This window comes from Microtus ochrogaster, unplaced genomic scaffold (genome assembly GCF_000317375.1).
Source record: "Microtus ochrogaster isolate Prairie Vole_2 unplaced genomic scaffold, MicOch1.0 UNK3, whole genome shotgun sequence".
In the NCBI taxonomy this organism is placed as follows: domain Eukaryota; kingdom Metazoa; phylum Chordata; class Mammalia; order Rodentia; family Cricetidae; genus Microtus; species Microtus ochrogaster.
In genome coordinates this window covers 5,823,971-5,839,705 of record NW_004949101.1, presented here as the reverse complement: position 1 = coordinate 5,839,705, position 15,735 = coordinate 5,823,971, and the positions used below count along the sequence as shown (strand labels likewise).

General features: G+C 42.2%; 1 protein-coding gene across 3 annotated transcripts in view; it reads right to left on the bottom strand.

Annotated features, from left to right (window-relative positions):
- The window catches only part of Kif16b (kinesin family member 16B), a 269,246-nt gene that overhangs the window by 87,533 nt on the left and 165,978 nt on the right, over positions 1-15,735 (bottom strand). Inside the window, exons 18-21 of one of the 3 annotated variants that reach the window (XM_005365523.2) lie at positions 9,280-9,312; positions 8,899-8,952; positions 5,702-7,042; positions 1,007-1,159 (exon numbers count right to left, since the gene is read on the bottom strand). In XM_005365523.2, coding sequence (XP_005365580.1) covers positions 1,007-1,159; positions 5,702-7,042; positions 8,899-8,952; positions 9,280-9,312 — 1,581 coding nt within the window. Of the gene's footprint in view, positions 1-1,006; positions 1,160-3,393; positions 3,442-5,701; positions 7,043-8,898; positions 8,953-9,279; positions 9,313-15,735 lie in introns of those variants that run through there. The other 2 variants (XM_026788505.1, XM_005365524.2) reach the window with 2 other exon arrangements.

Genomic DNA, 15,735 nt, shown 5'->3' with positions numbered 1-15,735 from the left:
ATGAGTGTCTATACATGTGTGAGCAGATGCACATGTGTGTGTATGAGTGTCTATACATGTGTGTATGTGTATGAGTGTCTATACATGTGTGAGCAAACGCACATGTGGTAGAAGACAGAGGAAAACCTTGGATGTTGTTATTTCTCAGGTGTCGTTCATTCTTTGTCTTTGAGAAAGGATCATTTACTGGACTGGAACTTCACAAGCAGGGATCAACTTGGGTCTGTCTCATTGGGTGTTGGGATTACAAATGTTTCAATATGCCTGGCTTTCTGTTTGTTTTTATTTTTAACATGGGTCCCAGGATCTGTAGCCTATAAGGCAATCATTTTACCAACTAAGTATTTGTAAATATTTTCAAAATCCTACCAATGATTTGTACTGCTGACCAACAGAGAAATGCTTTTCTAAAATGCTGGGTAGATATATTAATATTTCAATAGCGTAGCCCAAAGAAAAGGCAATATGTACTTTTCAGTGTTGAAACTAAAATCATATATAATTGGCCATGAGCCAAGGTCATTTACAGATGACCTCCCTCACCTTATGGCCATTTTTAAACTGGTCCCATGTAAAACACAGACCTATACTAAGAGGCTCATACCATTCTGTACACATTTTGATAAGCACTGAGCTCCTAAATCTAGACTGCAAGGATGCCCAGTTAGATAGTTCCCCCATGGAAAAATTCAATTAATCCTCTGACCTGGTTCTCCCAACCTGGCCTCTGCATCATTTTGTTCTGGATGAGTTGGTTTCTCTGCACCTTCTGATTCTGCCATCTCACACGAACTGTTTGTTGATGTTGTGGATTTGGCTGACTGGTTCTTAGGGCCCTGATTCTCTTCACACTATCACTCACCCAGCCACAGGCCATCTCAAGCACAGTACTGCTAACTACTATTGTGTCTGATAAATCCCTCCATAAGTAAACTAGACAATATAGGTACAATAAGTCATTACACGGAAACACAGCAAAGCATGGCACCAGCTGAATGTTGAGTACCTGGCGTCCATCAGTGGAGCCAGATGAGAGTTTTCAGCACTCGGTGACAAGCCGGAAAGAGCAGCTTTCCCCTCTGAGGTCCCATGATGAGGTCTTTGAACACCATCTACCTCACAGATCTTCTGTTTCAGCTGGTGGATTTCATGTTCTAACCTAAAAGATATGAACCACAGAACTCCATTAATTAATAGTATTACACGAATACATTCTCTGTAGGGAGCTATTCTAAAAACCTTAGGGGAGCCAGAAAAATTCTAGTGCAAGGAGTTTTCCCTTCTAGTAGAAAAGGTGTCACCTACAGGAAAAGGAACAAGGTGAAAATGAGCCATGAGAAGGGTACAGGGCAAGAGTTGCAGGTATCCAAGGTTTAGACTTCCTGGTCACCAAGGACAAAGGCACTTTTGCTGTGTTGTAAGCAAATCTTTAAAGGTGCTGCCCAGGATTCTGAATCCCTTAAACCTTGAGACAACAGAGTTGGTTGTGGACTATATATCCAAATTCTGTTAAATACTTCTGTTTGACATGTAGTTCTGGGCTGAATCTTCAAAGGTCACTGGAATTATGGGCATTTAGAGATGACAACAGAAGATGCACCAAGGACAGAAACCTATCAGGGCAAAGAGACTGTGCCACAAGACGCAGGAAGGCACTTTGGCCAAGACAGAGGGGATGAGAAAGGGAACCAAGGAAGACAGATCTAGGAAATAGAGTTACATAAGAAATTAAAATGCGCCAAAAATTGTGAAACCAGAAAAGCATTATTGCAGATGACAGCTGGTATATTTTTCAAGCTCTGCATTGTATGAAAATTCAGGTGTCCCTGACTCCTTAACAATCAGGCTAAAGGGCCCAGCTCACCGGCAGATTTGGTCCAGGGAACAGAAGACTCAGCAGCTGATAAGCTCAGCCCACTCGGCATGGCGTGTGAATACAGACAGGCACTGGACCTGGATTTCTACTGCCGGGATCACATGCGCTCAACTAATCTCTTTGTTAATCCCTCCAAATCAGAGATGTTAGTATCAAAAGCTGACACTTCTTGATGCCGCCAAGCCTCTGGTGCCACCATCAGTAACTTGACTGTTTCATCCTCTGCTGGATAGCAAGTCTAAGGCCAGTAAAGGTTACGTGAGACCGTACCTCAAAAACACCACCACCATCAACAAATAAGAATGGTGAAAGGGATCACATGGATGGCAAAGGACCAGGACTGCTTTAGACTGGGTCTCAACAATGGCAGACAGAATGCAAGCAGAAGATGGCAACATTCATGCTCTTCTAACGTCTGCTGGGTTTTCTCATGGCATTCTCCCAGGCTAAACCATTAGAAAATCTGTGCTGAGGTTACTTAGCATGGACGTTTGATTGGGATCCTAAATACGCAGTGAGATTTATATATATAGTGGGGCTCAGACAGTACCTATGTGAAGTACTGTCCTATCTATATTTCAGCCACACTACCAGCCCCCTAACAGCTGGGAGAGAAACAAACCTAGACCAAGCCCCTAATATGCCATTTCCTGTATGCCACTGGTGTCCATAGTAATATAACCATTCAAGTCCCCTACTTCTGCCTGGGGGTGATGTCTCTTCTTCATGGGAAAACACACATTTTGAGTTACATGGGATTATTCCTCATGGAGGGCATCATGACTACGATCATCATCATCACTGTTGAGGACTCTAATAACAGAGTTGACTAAGCTCTGAGTATTAGTGGTTTTCATCGTATCTTTTCTATGGTGACAAGAGGGCTTCTTAGTGGAGTTGCCTGTTATGTTAGGAGCGGCGGGGCTGCGTCCCCAGCACCCCGCTGCCTGCAAGGCTAGCTTTACCAGAGATAATTACACGGAAACTGTATTCTTTTAATCACTGCTTGGCCCATTTCTATCTAGTCTCTTTTTAGGCTAACTCTCGCACCTAGACTAGCCCATCTCTAATAATCTGCTGTAGCCCACAAGGTGGCTTACCAGGGAGATTCTAGCCTATGTCCATCCTGGGTCGGAGCTTCATCGCATGCCTCAGAGAGCAGAGCTCTCGCCTCTGCCTGCAAGAGTGGAGCATCGTGTCCCTCTGAGGCATCTGCCCCCGAGAGGAGAGCTGTCGAGTCTGACCTCACTTCCTCTTCCTCCCAGCATTCTGTTCTGTTTACTCCTCCCACCTATGTTTTAACCTATCAGGGCAAGCAGCTTCTTTATTTAATTAACCAATGACCTTCCTCCATCAGTTGCCTGATGCATGCAACTGGGGCAGCTGGGATGAGCAATGGAAAGGAAGGCTGTGGCTTAGCGTAAGCAGTTCATATGGCATCAAGGAACTAGTGGGCAAACACGTCCAGTGCAGTGCTGTCCCATCTGGTGCCATGTGGTTCCAATGTTTCAGTTTATCAGTTTCACAAGGGGCCAAGCCAGGCTGCACAGCCAGTCCTGGCTTACCTGTGAGAAGGAAGAAAGAAAATAACACACAGAAAAAAATATCCTTAGAAAGCTGCTGAACCCTTGAAGGCAAAGCAAAGTACCCAGAATTCATCAGCCTGAATTAGATATTGGTAAAGTCTATGTCCTTAGAACTCATGAAGCTAAGTGCCTCTTCGTGAGGTTTTCAAACTGCTGACACCAAGGAATCACTTCCATGGAAATTTCAAGACCATGTCTGTTATTACAGAGTATTAATACTGAATGGCTAGTTGATAAAAGTCAGGGACATCAAGCTAAAAGCTCGGGCTGCCTCTTACTGCACACTGCAGGATACAAATTGAGAGCATGCCCTCCACTACTTTAAATTTCCTGGGGCTAGAGCTTTGTCCAGCAATTTCATTTACATAACATACCTGCAATCATTTTCTTAAACCTCCGACCTACTTCTCTGAAATAATAACATTATGGTTTTGACTGTTATTTTGTTTCTGTTTGCCTGAAGGAATTACCAGAGAGTGACTGTAAATGGAATCCATAGGATAAGCAGATCACTTAAAAGGAAGCAGTCCTGACCTTCTCAGGAAAATGATGGGTATACAGTTAACACTCTGAGAAGGTCTTGCCTTGTCTCGCAACTGTACTGATGCCTCTGCCAAATACTAAGCTTGGGTCTCACGGCTAATAGAAAGAGCACTGCTGATTATGGGTGGGATAAGAATGAGCTCCATGTCCTCCCACTTGGGCTTCAGTTAGGAACTATGAACAGAGGCACAGCATGGTGGTGCATGCCTTTAATCCCAACACTCCAGAATCAGAGGCAGGCAGATCTTCATGAGTTGGAGGGCATGAGTATCAAGTTCAGCCAGACATACACAGTGAGAGACAGTCTTAAAAAACAAACAAACAAACAACAACCTACAAACTGGAGTTCGCTGAAAAAGCTATATCTATGTTGAAGATTCTGCAGACTGATTGACTAAATAGACTAATTAGCAATTATGAACAGCTGGAATTTTACAGATGGAGAGCTAAACTAATTTTGGGCAGTCTTTATTTCTGTTAATAGTCACTTATCAGTTATATGTATCATATCTAACCCAATGACTTTTTAATCCTTGGAATGTTTTCCTAAACTTGACATGCCTAACCTCCACCAATCCAATGGTAACTATGTTTCAGATAACAGCTAAAACCTACTGTTGAGATTTTCTTCTCAGTCTATGGAATCCACTGATGTCCTCATCAATGCATTTGGTAAATGCATGATTTATGACTTTGATTTGTTCGAGAGAAGTTCATATGACCACTTCAGAGTGGATCATATCACTCAGGACAAGTAAAAATCTCTGTTTTCTGGCTGTAGTCACTCAGAATTGGCTCAGTGTAAATGATCTCTTAATCCCTCTAGAGCACTGACCACAGTATGGAGCTGAGAGAAAAGAGCCCTAAGGACATCCAGACAGTAAGAAACAAGTCAACCAGGGCATGTCTCCACTTTGCAAACTGGTTATGTTCACACACAGGTGGCCTTTAACCTCTCTGGGAGTCTTAGCATCACTGCAGGGTACCAGGAAAGATGCTCCTAGGTTTCTATATTTACTTATTTCAGAGTCTACCCCTGCTAATAATGGCAACAAAATAGAAAGATAACTATTCTTTCTTTACCTTATCAAGAGAGATTGTTTCCCAGTTTTCTTTCTAAAATGCTGACTTTAAGGGTGGGACATCTACCTGATTTTAGTAGGAACTAGTTAGGGATTCACGGTGCATGAAATCTGGGGACAGGACTTCAGTGAGGCCAGTGCTGCTCACAGAGAAGATGTGAAATCCTGGTGAAGGAGGACAGGTGCGGGAGAGAGAAAGACATGGGGTGGTGAGGAGGCAAGGACAGGGATGAGAAGGGAACATGGAGGGGGCAAGGTGGGGTGAGGCAGGGATAAGAGAGAGATAAAGGGTGGGAACCTAGGTTGAAGCTCACCCAGTTCCTACCCTTGTCAAACTACTAGAACACACACATATTCCACAGGTCAGGGTAGTGAAGGATGAGGGCTTTTCTTTTGCCCATGTGCTTTTCTCAATTTTAAGTCAATGATTGACAATGATGGACAAACATATAAAAATTCTTAGGGGTCCTTTTATTAGGTTGAGTTTTGGTTTGGTTTTTGTTCGTCTGTTTTGGTTCTGAAATCCTTTCGCCTACTTATTAGAGTGCATAAAGCCTACAGTGAGCAATCACGTAGGTCTGTCCTATGCTTCACTCCCTCTGCCTTAGCCTTACCTTGCAGGGCCCTTCTCAAGGTCCTCTTGTTTGGCCTCCAGACTGGCCTGCAGCCCTGAGTGCTCGGGGCTGTGGAGAGAGTTAAGTTTCTGCCTCTGCTCCTGGACCTCCAGATCCAGGGTGGAGCACCTCTGTAGGGCAGAGCGCCTCTGCTCTAGTTTGGCCACAGCCTGCTCCAATGCTTCTCTCTGCTGATTCTCCTGGGACTCAAAAATCTCCTTTTCCTTTTCTCTCACGTTCGCTTCCTGTCTGGAGACATTAGCTGTGAACTGGAAGGTGGCCTGGAGCCGCTGCAGCTGGCTAGCCTTAGCCTGGTACTCTGTGACTGGCTCTTCTTTTTTTTCCAGTTCCCTCTCTACTTGGTAGAGAGTGTTGTCTAGGCCCAGGGTGGCCCTGTCAAGGATATCAAGAGCTCTTTGCTTTTCTTCCAACAGAGCTGGCAAATGATTTTGCAGAAGATCGCGTAGCTGGCGCTCTTTGCTTTGTAGCCTGGACTGTGCAGTCTTTATTTTCTCTAGATCTTCAGGCTGGTAAGGGATGCTACTGTTATCTGTTGCCAACGAGCTAGCTTCCTCGTGGGCTTTCCATCTTACACGCTCCAGGGCTTCCTGTTCTTCTTGGACTTCTTTGCTTAGAAGGTCTTTCTGTTGGACTAGGTCCTTCTCCAGGTTTGCTAGCTTGACAAGTTGCCTTCTCTTGAACTCTAAGAAGTACAGCTGAGCCCTTTCCAGTTCATCCTCGCATGTGTGATTCCCTCGTGCTCCAGCCTCTTTGGCCTGCAAGAGGGCTTCCTGGATGACTTCTAGTTCCCTCTTTTCCTCCAGGGACCGCTGGACCCCTCCAGGACACGGCAGTGGAATAGTCTCCTGCTCCCGCAGCTGCTCCTCCAAGTGTGCCACCAGCAGCACCTGTCCCTTCTCTTGCTCCTCCAGCCTCCTTTTCTCCAGCTGCAGCTTGGAACTCTGGGCATCTTGTTCTCTGTGCAGCTGGTCCAGCCCCTGGAATACCTGGACCTTCTCCGCCTGCTCATGGCTGTTGAGCTCTTGGAGCCTGCGAAGCTCCTCTCTGATACGGGATAAGCTCTCTTCTTCTTGCCTCCTCTGATGCTCAAGTCCCTGCTGCTCCCTGAGCCTCTCTTCCTCAAACCTTTCCTTCTCGGCCAGCAGGTCCTTGAGTTTGTTTTCAATGTGGAAGCTGCGGCGTTTGAGGCTTTCTTCCTGTTTGCGGATCTGCCGCTGAACTAGCTCTGTTTCCTTGCGCCTGGTTTCCACCTCCTGCTGCATTCGCTCTAACTCTGCCTTGTCCGATTTCTGCTTTTCCTCCATCTCTTCGATGAGTTTTCTGCAATGTAAACGCTAATTGGTCATTATTTGATCACTACATTCAGCTTAGTCCAACTTCCCCCTAAGTGGACTGGTTTTGAAAACACACAGGCAACATAAAACCAAACCTTTCATTAGAACAAATGAAGAGGAAGTGCTTCTCATTCATGTTTTTAGAAGCATGCTATTTCATTTATTTGATTTTATTTACTGTTCAGTATATCGTCTGCCTAGTCTCCTGAAGCAGCCTCTGGTATCATCTCTAGAATCATGTGTTATGCAGGCCATAATTAAAAAATCCCACGAAGTTCAAAGAGAAAAACACCCATTTTAAATTTAAATGTGGCTCATTTTATTCATCCCAATGACTAAACTACAACAAACATTCAGTTACAAGGTGACATTAAGTAAATATTTTTTTTTCTCTCTTCAAGTCACTATGAATAACAAAGTCAAAATAATGGGCAGTAGGCTGTTTCAGTTCAAAAGAGAATCCTATATGGTCTTTAGCATTTAATCACTGGTTCTGAGCAAATTACATTCATCAAAATGGCCTCCAACATTGCAAACAACTGGAGTCTGTTAGGATGCTTGGACACACAGTGTCACATGCTGTGTTTTCTATAGGTGCAACTGATGCTTACCTGGCACAAGAATAGCTTAAGGAGTTGGAGTGGTCTCCAGAGCCAGAGCATGCAATGACAGTGCTCGAAGTTGACCTCCATCCCCTGACACCCAACCTCCTGGTTAAACTCATTCCCATGAGCAGTTTAACCCCAAATTCTAGAAATATGTAATTGTGTTTTAGATCATCTCTAGCTTTAGCTTCTTCTTAAATGCCTACCCACCCTTGATCTACTTCGTGACTTGTTAAATAGAACAAGGGAAAAGAGAAACTATGATTGAATTAAACATGTCTCAATTAAGCAGCTATACACAACACACACACACACACACACACACACACACACACACACACACACAAATGAAAGCAAGCAAAGAAGAAAAAAATGAATTACAGGTAGAAAAACACCAATAGCTGTACAGAAAGTAAAGATGTTTAAAAGGACAGTGGTGCTGGCTGTGGTGGTGTATGCCTGCTTTCCGGCACACAGATGCAGCAGGCAGATGCAGCAGGCCAGCCTAAGTCACATATTGAAACCCTATCTAAAAGCAAGCAAAGCAATCAAAAAAAAAAAAAAAAGAAAAAAAATCAAAGGCTGGGGATAGAGCTCAGTGGAAAAGCACTGGTCTAAGACAGTGCTTCTCAACCTCCCTCATGCTGCAACCCACATGTTGTGGTGACCCCACCATAAAATTATCTCTTTGCTACTTCATAACTGTAATTTTGCTACTGTTATGAATTGTAATGTTAATATCCATGTTTCCTGATTGACTTAAACAACCATTGTGAGAGTGTCAATGGACCCCCAAAGTGGTTGTGACCCATTGCACTTACGTGTAGGCAAAACATGAGTAAACTTAAAATAAAATAAATAAATCTTATTTTTTAAATTAAATTGAAGATGGGACCGTTACAAAGGAAAATGCTTTTTATCTTTTATCTTTATAAACTCATGACTTTTTAAAACCCCAAGAATACTAAGAAGATTTGGTGTTAATTTCAACAGAGCTCAGATATTTAATTTACTGACTATTCCCCTCCACTCACAAGTATTTAAAGATGAACTGCTGTGAAAATTTAAAGATGACGTAAAGTCAATCCCTAGGGGGGAAAAAAACCACCTACAGGCATGAGACGCGGAAATAGCAGACTCAGAGCGAGAAGGAACGGTGGAAACAGAAGAGGTGAACTCAAGGGAGACACTAACAGAGCCGTCAGACGCAGCTGGCCATGCAGGCCTCACAGCTCACCTTTTACTTTCAAGTTTTTCAAGTTCTTCACGCTGTTGTCTCTCAAATTCAAGTCTGATGAAATCAAATGAAAAAAGTCACTTCTATGAAGGAGCTTTTCTCTCTTCACACAGAATCACACACTGGAGCACAGATTTGTCTATTACTTTAATTACTATGGATTAGCAAGTTTAAAATGCATTCTTTGCTCTATCACTATGATTAGAAATTAGATATAATTTAGATGTTTGAACTTAGACTGAAGAGAACAGATTTGATTTGAAAGAAAATAAAATATCACTGTAGTTTTAAAAAAACAGAATTAAACACAACTTCTAAATGCTAAGCATGTCTATTCCATGCAGCTTAGTCACTGGTGAGTAAGTAAGAAGGAGAATCTACCTTAGACAGATGGGTCCTTTTATAGGGAAAAGACTGCCAGGGAGGTAGAAGGAGAGAGCACAGACATCCATTAGGAAGACAATTCAAAAGGAGAAAACACAAGGAGAAAAGCAGTAAGGTACTTTAGAGACAACGGTCATGCATTGATCAAAAGGTCTTTTTGCAAATATCACATTTCCCAGGAAGTACATGAAGCAAACACTGCAACAAGTTAGCCTGCTGTTTCTCACACATCTGTTACAGTCATAGGACCTTTGACTACTGAGCACAAACAGTTAAGTGCTTTATCCTCTACTCAGAGGCTCAGACATGCTATGAGACTACACAAAGTCACACAGCTATAACAAAATAATGGAAAGCAGGTCATGAAAAATTTGCAAATTCTAACATAAGCAATTTCCCTAACATTAAGAAATATGTTTCATTTTTTCAATTTAACACCATGAGTTGTAATCCTTGGACATACACATTTCCCTGTAGTAAATGGGAAGACACCACTTCACTCAGGAACCAAACACCATAAACTATTTTCCTTTGACCATGTGCAAATCCAAACTGGCAACACAGATGCTTTTACAGGGATCTAAGATATGTGTCAAAGTGATCTCTTCTCTCTTGGCTAATGTGGAGAGGACGGTGTCTGGTGGCCTTTCTAAGCAGAACTGTTCATGCATGACACAAGAACAGTCATGCCGATCTGCACAGGCTGTCTCCTTTGTTCTCCCAAAATATTAAGGCTGTAAACTGTATCTCAAATTATAGACCAGGAACCCAAATCCTGGATGTGTCCAGAACTTGCTCCAGGTCACAGTGGTCATGTGTGGTGGAGCTGGCATTTGAACCCACAACAATCTGCTTCCAAAATGTGCCATCTGTTGACTCAGTCAGCAAGCTTGTTCAGATTTGTGATATAAAATACAAGAACTTACCTCTTAAGATTTACATTATAAAAAAGAAAAAAAAAACAATAGACCTAGAATCAAGATAATGATTCCCATTTCTAGAAAAGACTAAAATTTAAAAATCATTAACAATCACAAAACCTCTTTGGTGCTCACTCAAGTAAGGTCATGATTCAGAGAAGAACATCATGCTTTAAACATGAGGGGACAGGAACTGATGCTGATAGCATATAACTTCTGTCAAATATTACATATTTACTAATTATACCTTAAAATGTATCCCTTTCCACAATCCATAATTATTTCAGATAGCATACCACAATAGACTGTAAAATAAGTGTGAGCCTGTCAGTATCTCTAGACAGTGTACCAAGTATAATTGTATGTAAATGTAGCTACATTTTAAAGCAAGTACAATTCACTCTCTTACATTACTGGGATTATCATGGCCCCAAATGCTAATTTTCCAAGAGTTATAATTAAAAAGAAAACTATAAAAGGATGTAATTTTTGCAGCTGTTTTTAACATTTTAAAATGACATTTGGAGGTACACATTCTGTGGTAGGTCCAACAGAAAAGCACAGCATACCATCTATTTTTATCAGGAATAAACTCTCTTCATTAAAAGACAGCTAGCATTTTTAGGTATAACTGCACATCTTGCAATTTACATTCCTGTTATCATCAGCAATAGAAAATGAGAGGGCTGGAGTTTCTCAGTTCACACCATTACTTTGAAAGTGAGACTGTGATTATTTTTAAAAGAGAGAGAAGAAATGAAGAAAATTTTAAATAGGCAAAACCCATAAATATTTGCATCCTTATGCTGTTGTAATACTGATTAGTTTAGAACCTCTAACGTCAGGTCCAAAGGCAGAAAGATACAGCTGCCCATGTCCAGCCAGTACTTTAGCTGGCAGCTACAGTGGTACAGACGAGGGGTATGAGAGAATGAGCTCCAGACTGCAGCAGATATAGAAGGAGTTCCTGTTTGCAAAGGCTCCTGCCTGGATATCAGACTCTATTGTCTGAACAGGTATATGGTTAAGAATCAGGAAAAAAAATATTTATCATTGGATAGACTTGGATTTTCTATTAGCAACTTGTAGTTATGTAGGTCTAGTTATGTAGGTTGTAGTTATGTACATTATCAAATTGATGTGCAACTCATACACAGGGCATGCCTGGAATTCTTATTATATTAGACCCCACATTTTCATTATGTATTGGGTTTTACAAAGTACTGGGTCTCTGCTCACAGATACCTGCTGAACATACCCTGTCCAGTGTCTGGAGGCTTAGTGACATTCTTTAGTAAAGATCCAGGTAAGAAAATCCTAGCACTCAGTAGAGGATGATTGTTCTTTTTCTGGTCCATTACAGGACATTAAAATCTTTCCTCAGGGTAACAGTGCTCATATAAATGTTCACTGGAAAGCTAGGAAAAGGAACTTTATAGAGACGATGGACACAAATTTCTACCCCCTCCATGTTACACACTGGGTTATCCAACAGTGGCTACTATACAATTGCAATCTAAGGGTGTGAGGCAAGAAGGGTGTGAAGCAGGGGTACGAAGTTTCAGCATACAGTTTAACCTGGAAAGTTACCCTCTAGCTAAGACAGAGTTTGTAATGTGAACATCCAAAGCATCCTGGGGAGGATTTCCTAAATAAACTCTCACACCTTAATCCAGAAAGTATCCATAGACTTCCAGATTTTAAGATATTTCCTGTTGCAAACTGAAGATAGCCAGAAGCAATACTCTTTTTAAAGCAGTGTAATTTGATGCCATAAGCATTTTATGTAGTTCTTCCCAGGCTACTTCAGTTAACAGTCCTGTAACCCGATTAAGTACAATTCAAACATACCCAAACCAGTCCTGTTTTAGCCCAAGATCAGAGGCTTGTTGAAGTGGGTATAGACACAAGAGGCATCGGCTTCAGCTTGGCACACACCCCTACACCCTAGCCATCCCTGCATTAGAGTCCAGGAGTATTAGAGAAGAGTACACCAGAAGCCCCTCCTACAAGGAGCTGGGAGGAGAACTCACCTCGTCTAGCTCTCCACCCATTCTCATATGGACCTTGAAATTCCACTGACCTCTTTAGACAAACCATGGTTGAAGAGGTGAGGGTCCTTAGAAGTTAAAAACGATCTGTTATTTCAAAACCCACTCTTCCTGTTCAACACACTAGAACAGTGTGTCACAGGCAATCTTCCTACCACCTGACTAAAGCTGCCAAGTTCTGCTGCTTCATGGGATTGGAACATGGCCCTTTATTCAATTCCATCCGCATCACCTTTCTGCTTTTGATGGCTTCCTTCACTGCCTCAGTTTGGCTATCCTAGAACTTGCTCTGTGGATCAGACTTGCCTTGAACTCAGAGATCCAGCTGCCTCTGCCCCCTGAGTACTGGGATTAATTATGTAATACGATGTCCAGCTCTAAGCTTTCCATTATTTCCTTTCATAAGTTGGAAGTTTAGCAGGTGAGTTCTTACCTTGAGGTCACCACTCCCTTTATTCCATTTAACATCAGGTTTTCTGTAAACTTCTTTTAGGTGTTCTTTTTCTCCTCAAACTGCACATCTGGTAATTTTTCCTTGCTTAGCTTGCTCCTTTTACTTACAGAACCACATAAATGTGGCTGCTAATAACCAATGGAACAGTCAATACCAGGCTGTCTAGAAATCTCCTTTACCAAGTCTCTTAATCCATAACTCAACTTAGCCTCAAACAGATTTTTTGGGGATAAGGGAGGAAGCATCCACATTCTTTGGCAAAATATCATAAGAATGGTTTCTAGGCCACATACTAACATTCTTCTCTGAAACCTCCTTAGCTGGGTCCCACAGTTCAAATCACCCTTGGCAACACTGGCGTCCATGTTCCTTCTAGTATGACCCATTAGGCCCACTTTTTCTAATACAAAGTCCCAAATCCGCATTTCTCCAAACAAAAGCAAGGTCAGATCTATTACCCAGTCCCTGGTACCAACTTCTCTCTTAGCTTTGGTTTCTATTGCAAAAAGGTGAAACCATGACCATGGCAACTATTATAAAGGAAAACATTTAATTGGAGCTGGCTTACAGTTCAGAGGTTTAGCCCATTCATGGTGGGGAACATGCTATCATGCAGGCAGACATGGTGCTGGAGAAGGAGACATGAGTTCTATATCTGGATTGGCAGGCAGTAGGAAGAGATAGTTTTACTGGGTCTAGCTAGGGATTTTAAAATCTCATAGTCCACTCCCAACAGGCCACCTCCTAATAGTTCCACTCTCTAATGATAAAGCATTCAGATATATGAGCCTATTGGGGACATGCCTATTCTAACCAGCCTCTGGTCCATTTCCACTTATTTCTGACAATGATGACAATTAACATTAGCAGGTCATGTAAGATGCAGGGGGTGCTGATGTTGACCACCTGATGTCGTGGAGCTGGGTGATAGCTATTCAAGCGTAGACTTATGGTCTATGATAAAAGGAAATGGAAATGCCTCATCATGGCATAAGTCACACCTACACACCTACTCCATCCCTAAAACACCTACTCTGAAGTGGGGACACTGCATTGAGGAAACCAGCCCTGTTAGCTTATTTCTAAACATGGACATAGAGAACAAACTACAATCACACCAAAAGACACAATCCCCAACTGTTTAAATTGCTAACAAGAAAGATGGAACAGACTACAAATGAGTAACTCAGGAGATGAAATGTGGCTTGCAGCTAGAAGTCCCCTTTGAGAAAGTGACATTTAAACTGAGCCCTTAGAAGTGACAGTGGATTCTGGTACCGTAAGAGCTAGCTGATGGCTATTTGGACAAGAGTTGCAGGAGGAACATGGGATACCCTGGGAGGGGGACGAACACGTACAAGGTGAGTGCATCACAGAACCAGAATGTACTCTAAACAAATGGTTGCCAAGGAACAGAGATAGTGACACACAAATTAACACAATAGGGTACTTCAACAGATATCATGCTGCTGTGCAGGACTAACTGGAACTCTCCTGCCTCACCTTTGCCCACAACATCCATTTATCATCTCACTAAGGAATGGCTCATTTGCTCAGCTGAGTTTCACAGTAGCTCTAGAATGGAAAATAAGGAAACTAACATGGCCCACCAGGCAAGCTACAGTAACACAAGAAATTGGCTTGTTCATGAAATCAACAGTCCAGCTTTCTATCCACTTTGTAGACAGGAAGCTCACAGGCCTATCATTCAAAGTGGATCACAGTGGAATGATATTCAAGATTTAAAAACCAACAAAAAACAGCAAAGTCAGTAATTAACACCAATCTCAGCTAATGGAAGAAGAAACCACTTCCTTTAGTTTCCTTCATTACAAGTCCCTAAATACTGTGTATCTTAACAAGCTATTTAAGACAATCTATAGCCATCGTAAAGTTAGTAAATGACCCATAAAAGAGTGAGACAACTCAGACCAAAGTTGGAGAAGAAACCAGCACTGCAGCAAACTTAACTAGAAAAAAACAACCCGGCAAGTCTCAATAAAATGAAGCCACAGAGATAAACACAGTAAATAACCCTCAAGTACACACAGGCTAACTACCAAATTACCAGAAGCATAAATATTGTCAACGACATGTGTAAAGCTCACATGTTCAAGGTCAGAGAGAAAAAGAGAAGCAACTTACAAAGTAGGAGAAAGTGAAGTGGAAGGAACAGGAAATGGGTAGCTGGGGAGGTGGGCAATATTCTTCCTAGGGAAGAGGATCTTTCCTAAAACATATGGGGAGAACTACAGCCTCGCTTGAAGGTGCAAATCTCAGCAGGAGTATCCCAACTACAACCAGACTATTCCCTGGGGTCTCCTGTGTGTTGCTGAAAGAGGGAAAGTGAACTCTGCTAAGTTCTACAGACTGTGCTGGAGCCACCTGACAAACCACATGCTGTGCCTGTTTCCTAGAAAGGGTTGGTTTCATCCTTAGTGACACTAAGGGTAGAAACTATGGCAGCTGTTATTCTGATCCTTACAACTCTTTCTAGCACAATGCTGGTTATCTTTTCCAGTTAGTGAAGAAAGGGAGGATGAGAGGGAGGCCAACAGGAAGAAATAAACAGGCTTTAAGAAAAGGGGGTAGAGACAACAGAGCATATGAGACGTGAAAGGAAAGGGGGGCTTTTGTGGGTAAAAGGACACAGGTAGAAAATGGGGCATATAGGGCTCGAAGAGGGAACAGCATCTGAAATGAGCGCGCGTGTACAGTCTTATCATTAGTGTCATTAGAGCCTCAATGCTGTATTTCCACAGTTTTTCACATTGTGTTAGAAAGCTTTCATTAACAAGAACCAGGAAAAGGGCAGAAGATACAAGGAAAAGAAACCACTTTCTTGTTAGGTAACAGTTATCAGCTGGTAAGAATTCTTCACAACTATCTTGGTATCTCTCACTTGAGTTCCTTCTGGTTTTACTTTCTGGAACTCCATTCCAATATTCAACCAGAAGACAGCAAGAATGTGGGAACTATCCTCACTCAGTGTTCTTATAAGTATAGTCATAGACACTGGGTCCTGGGT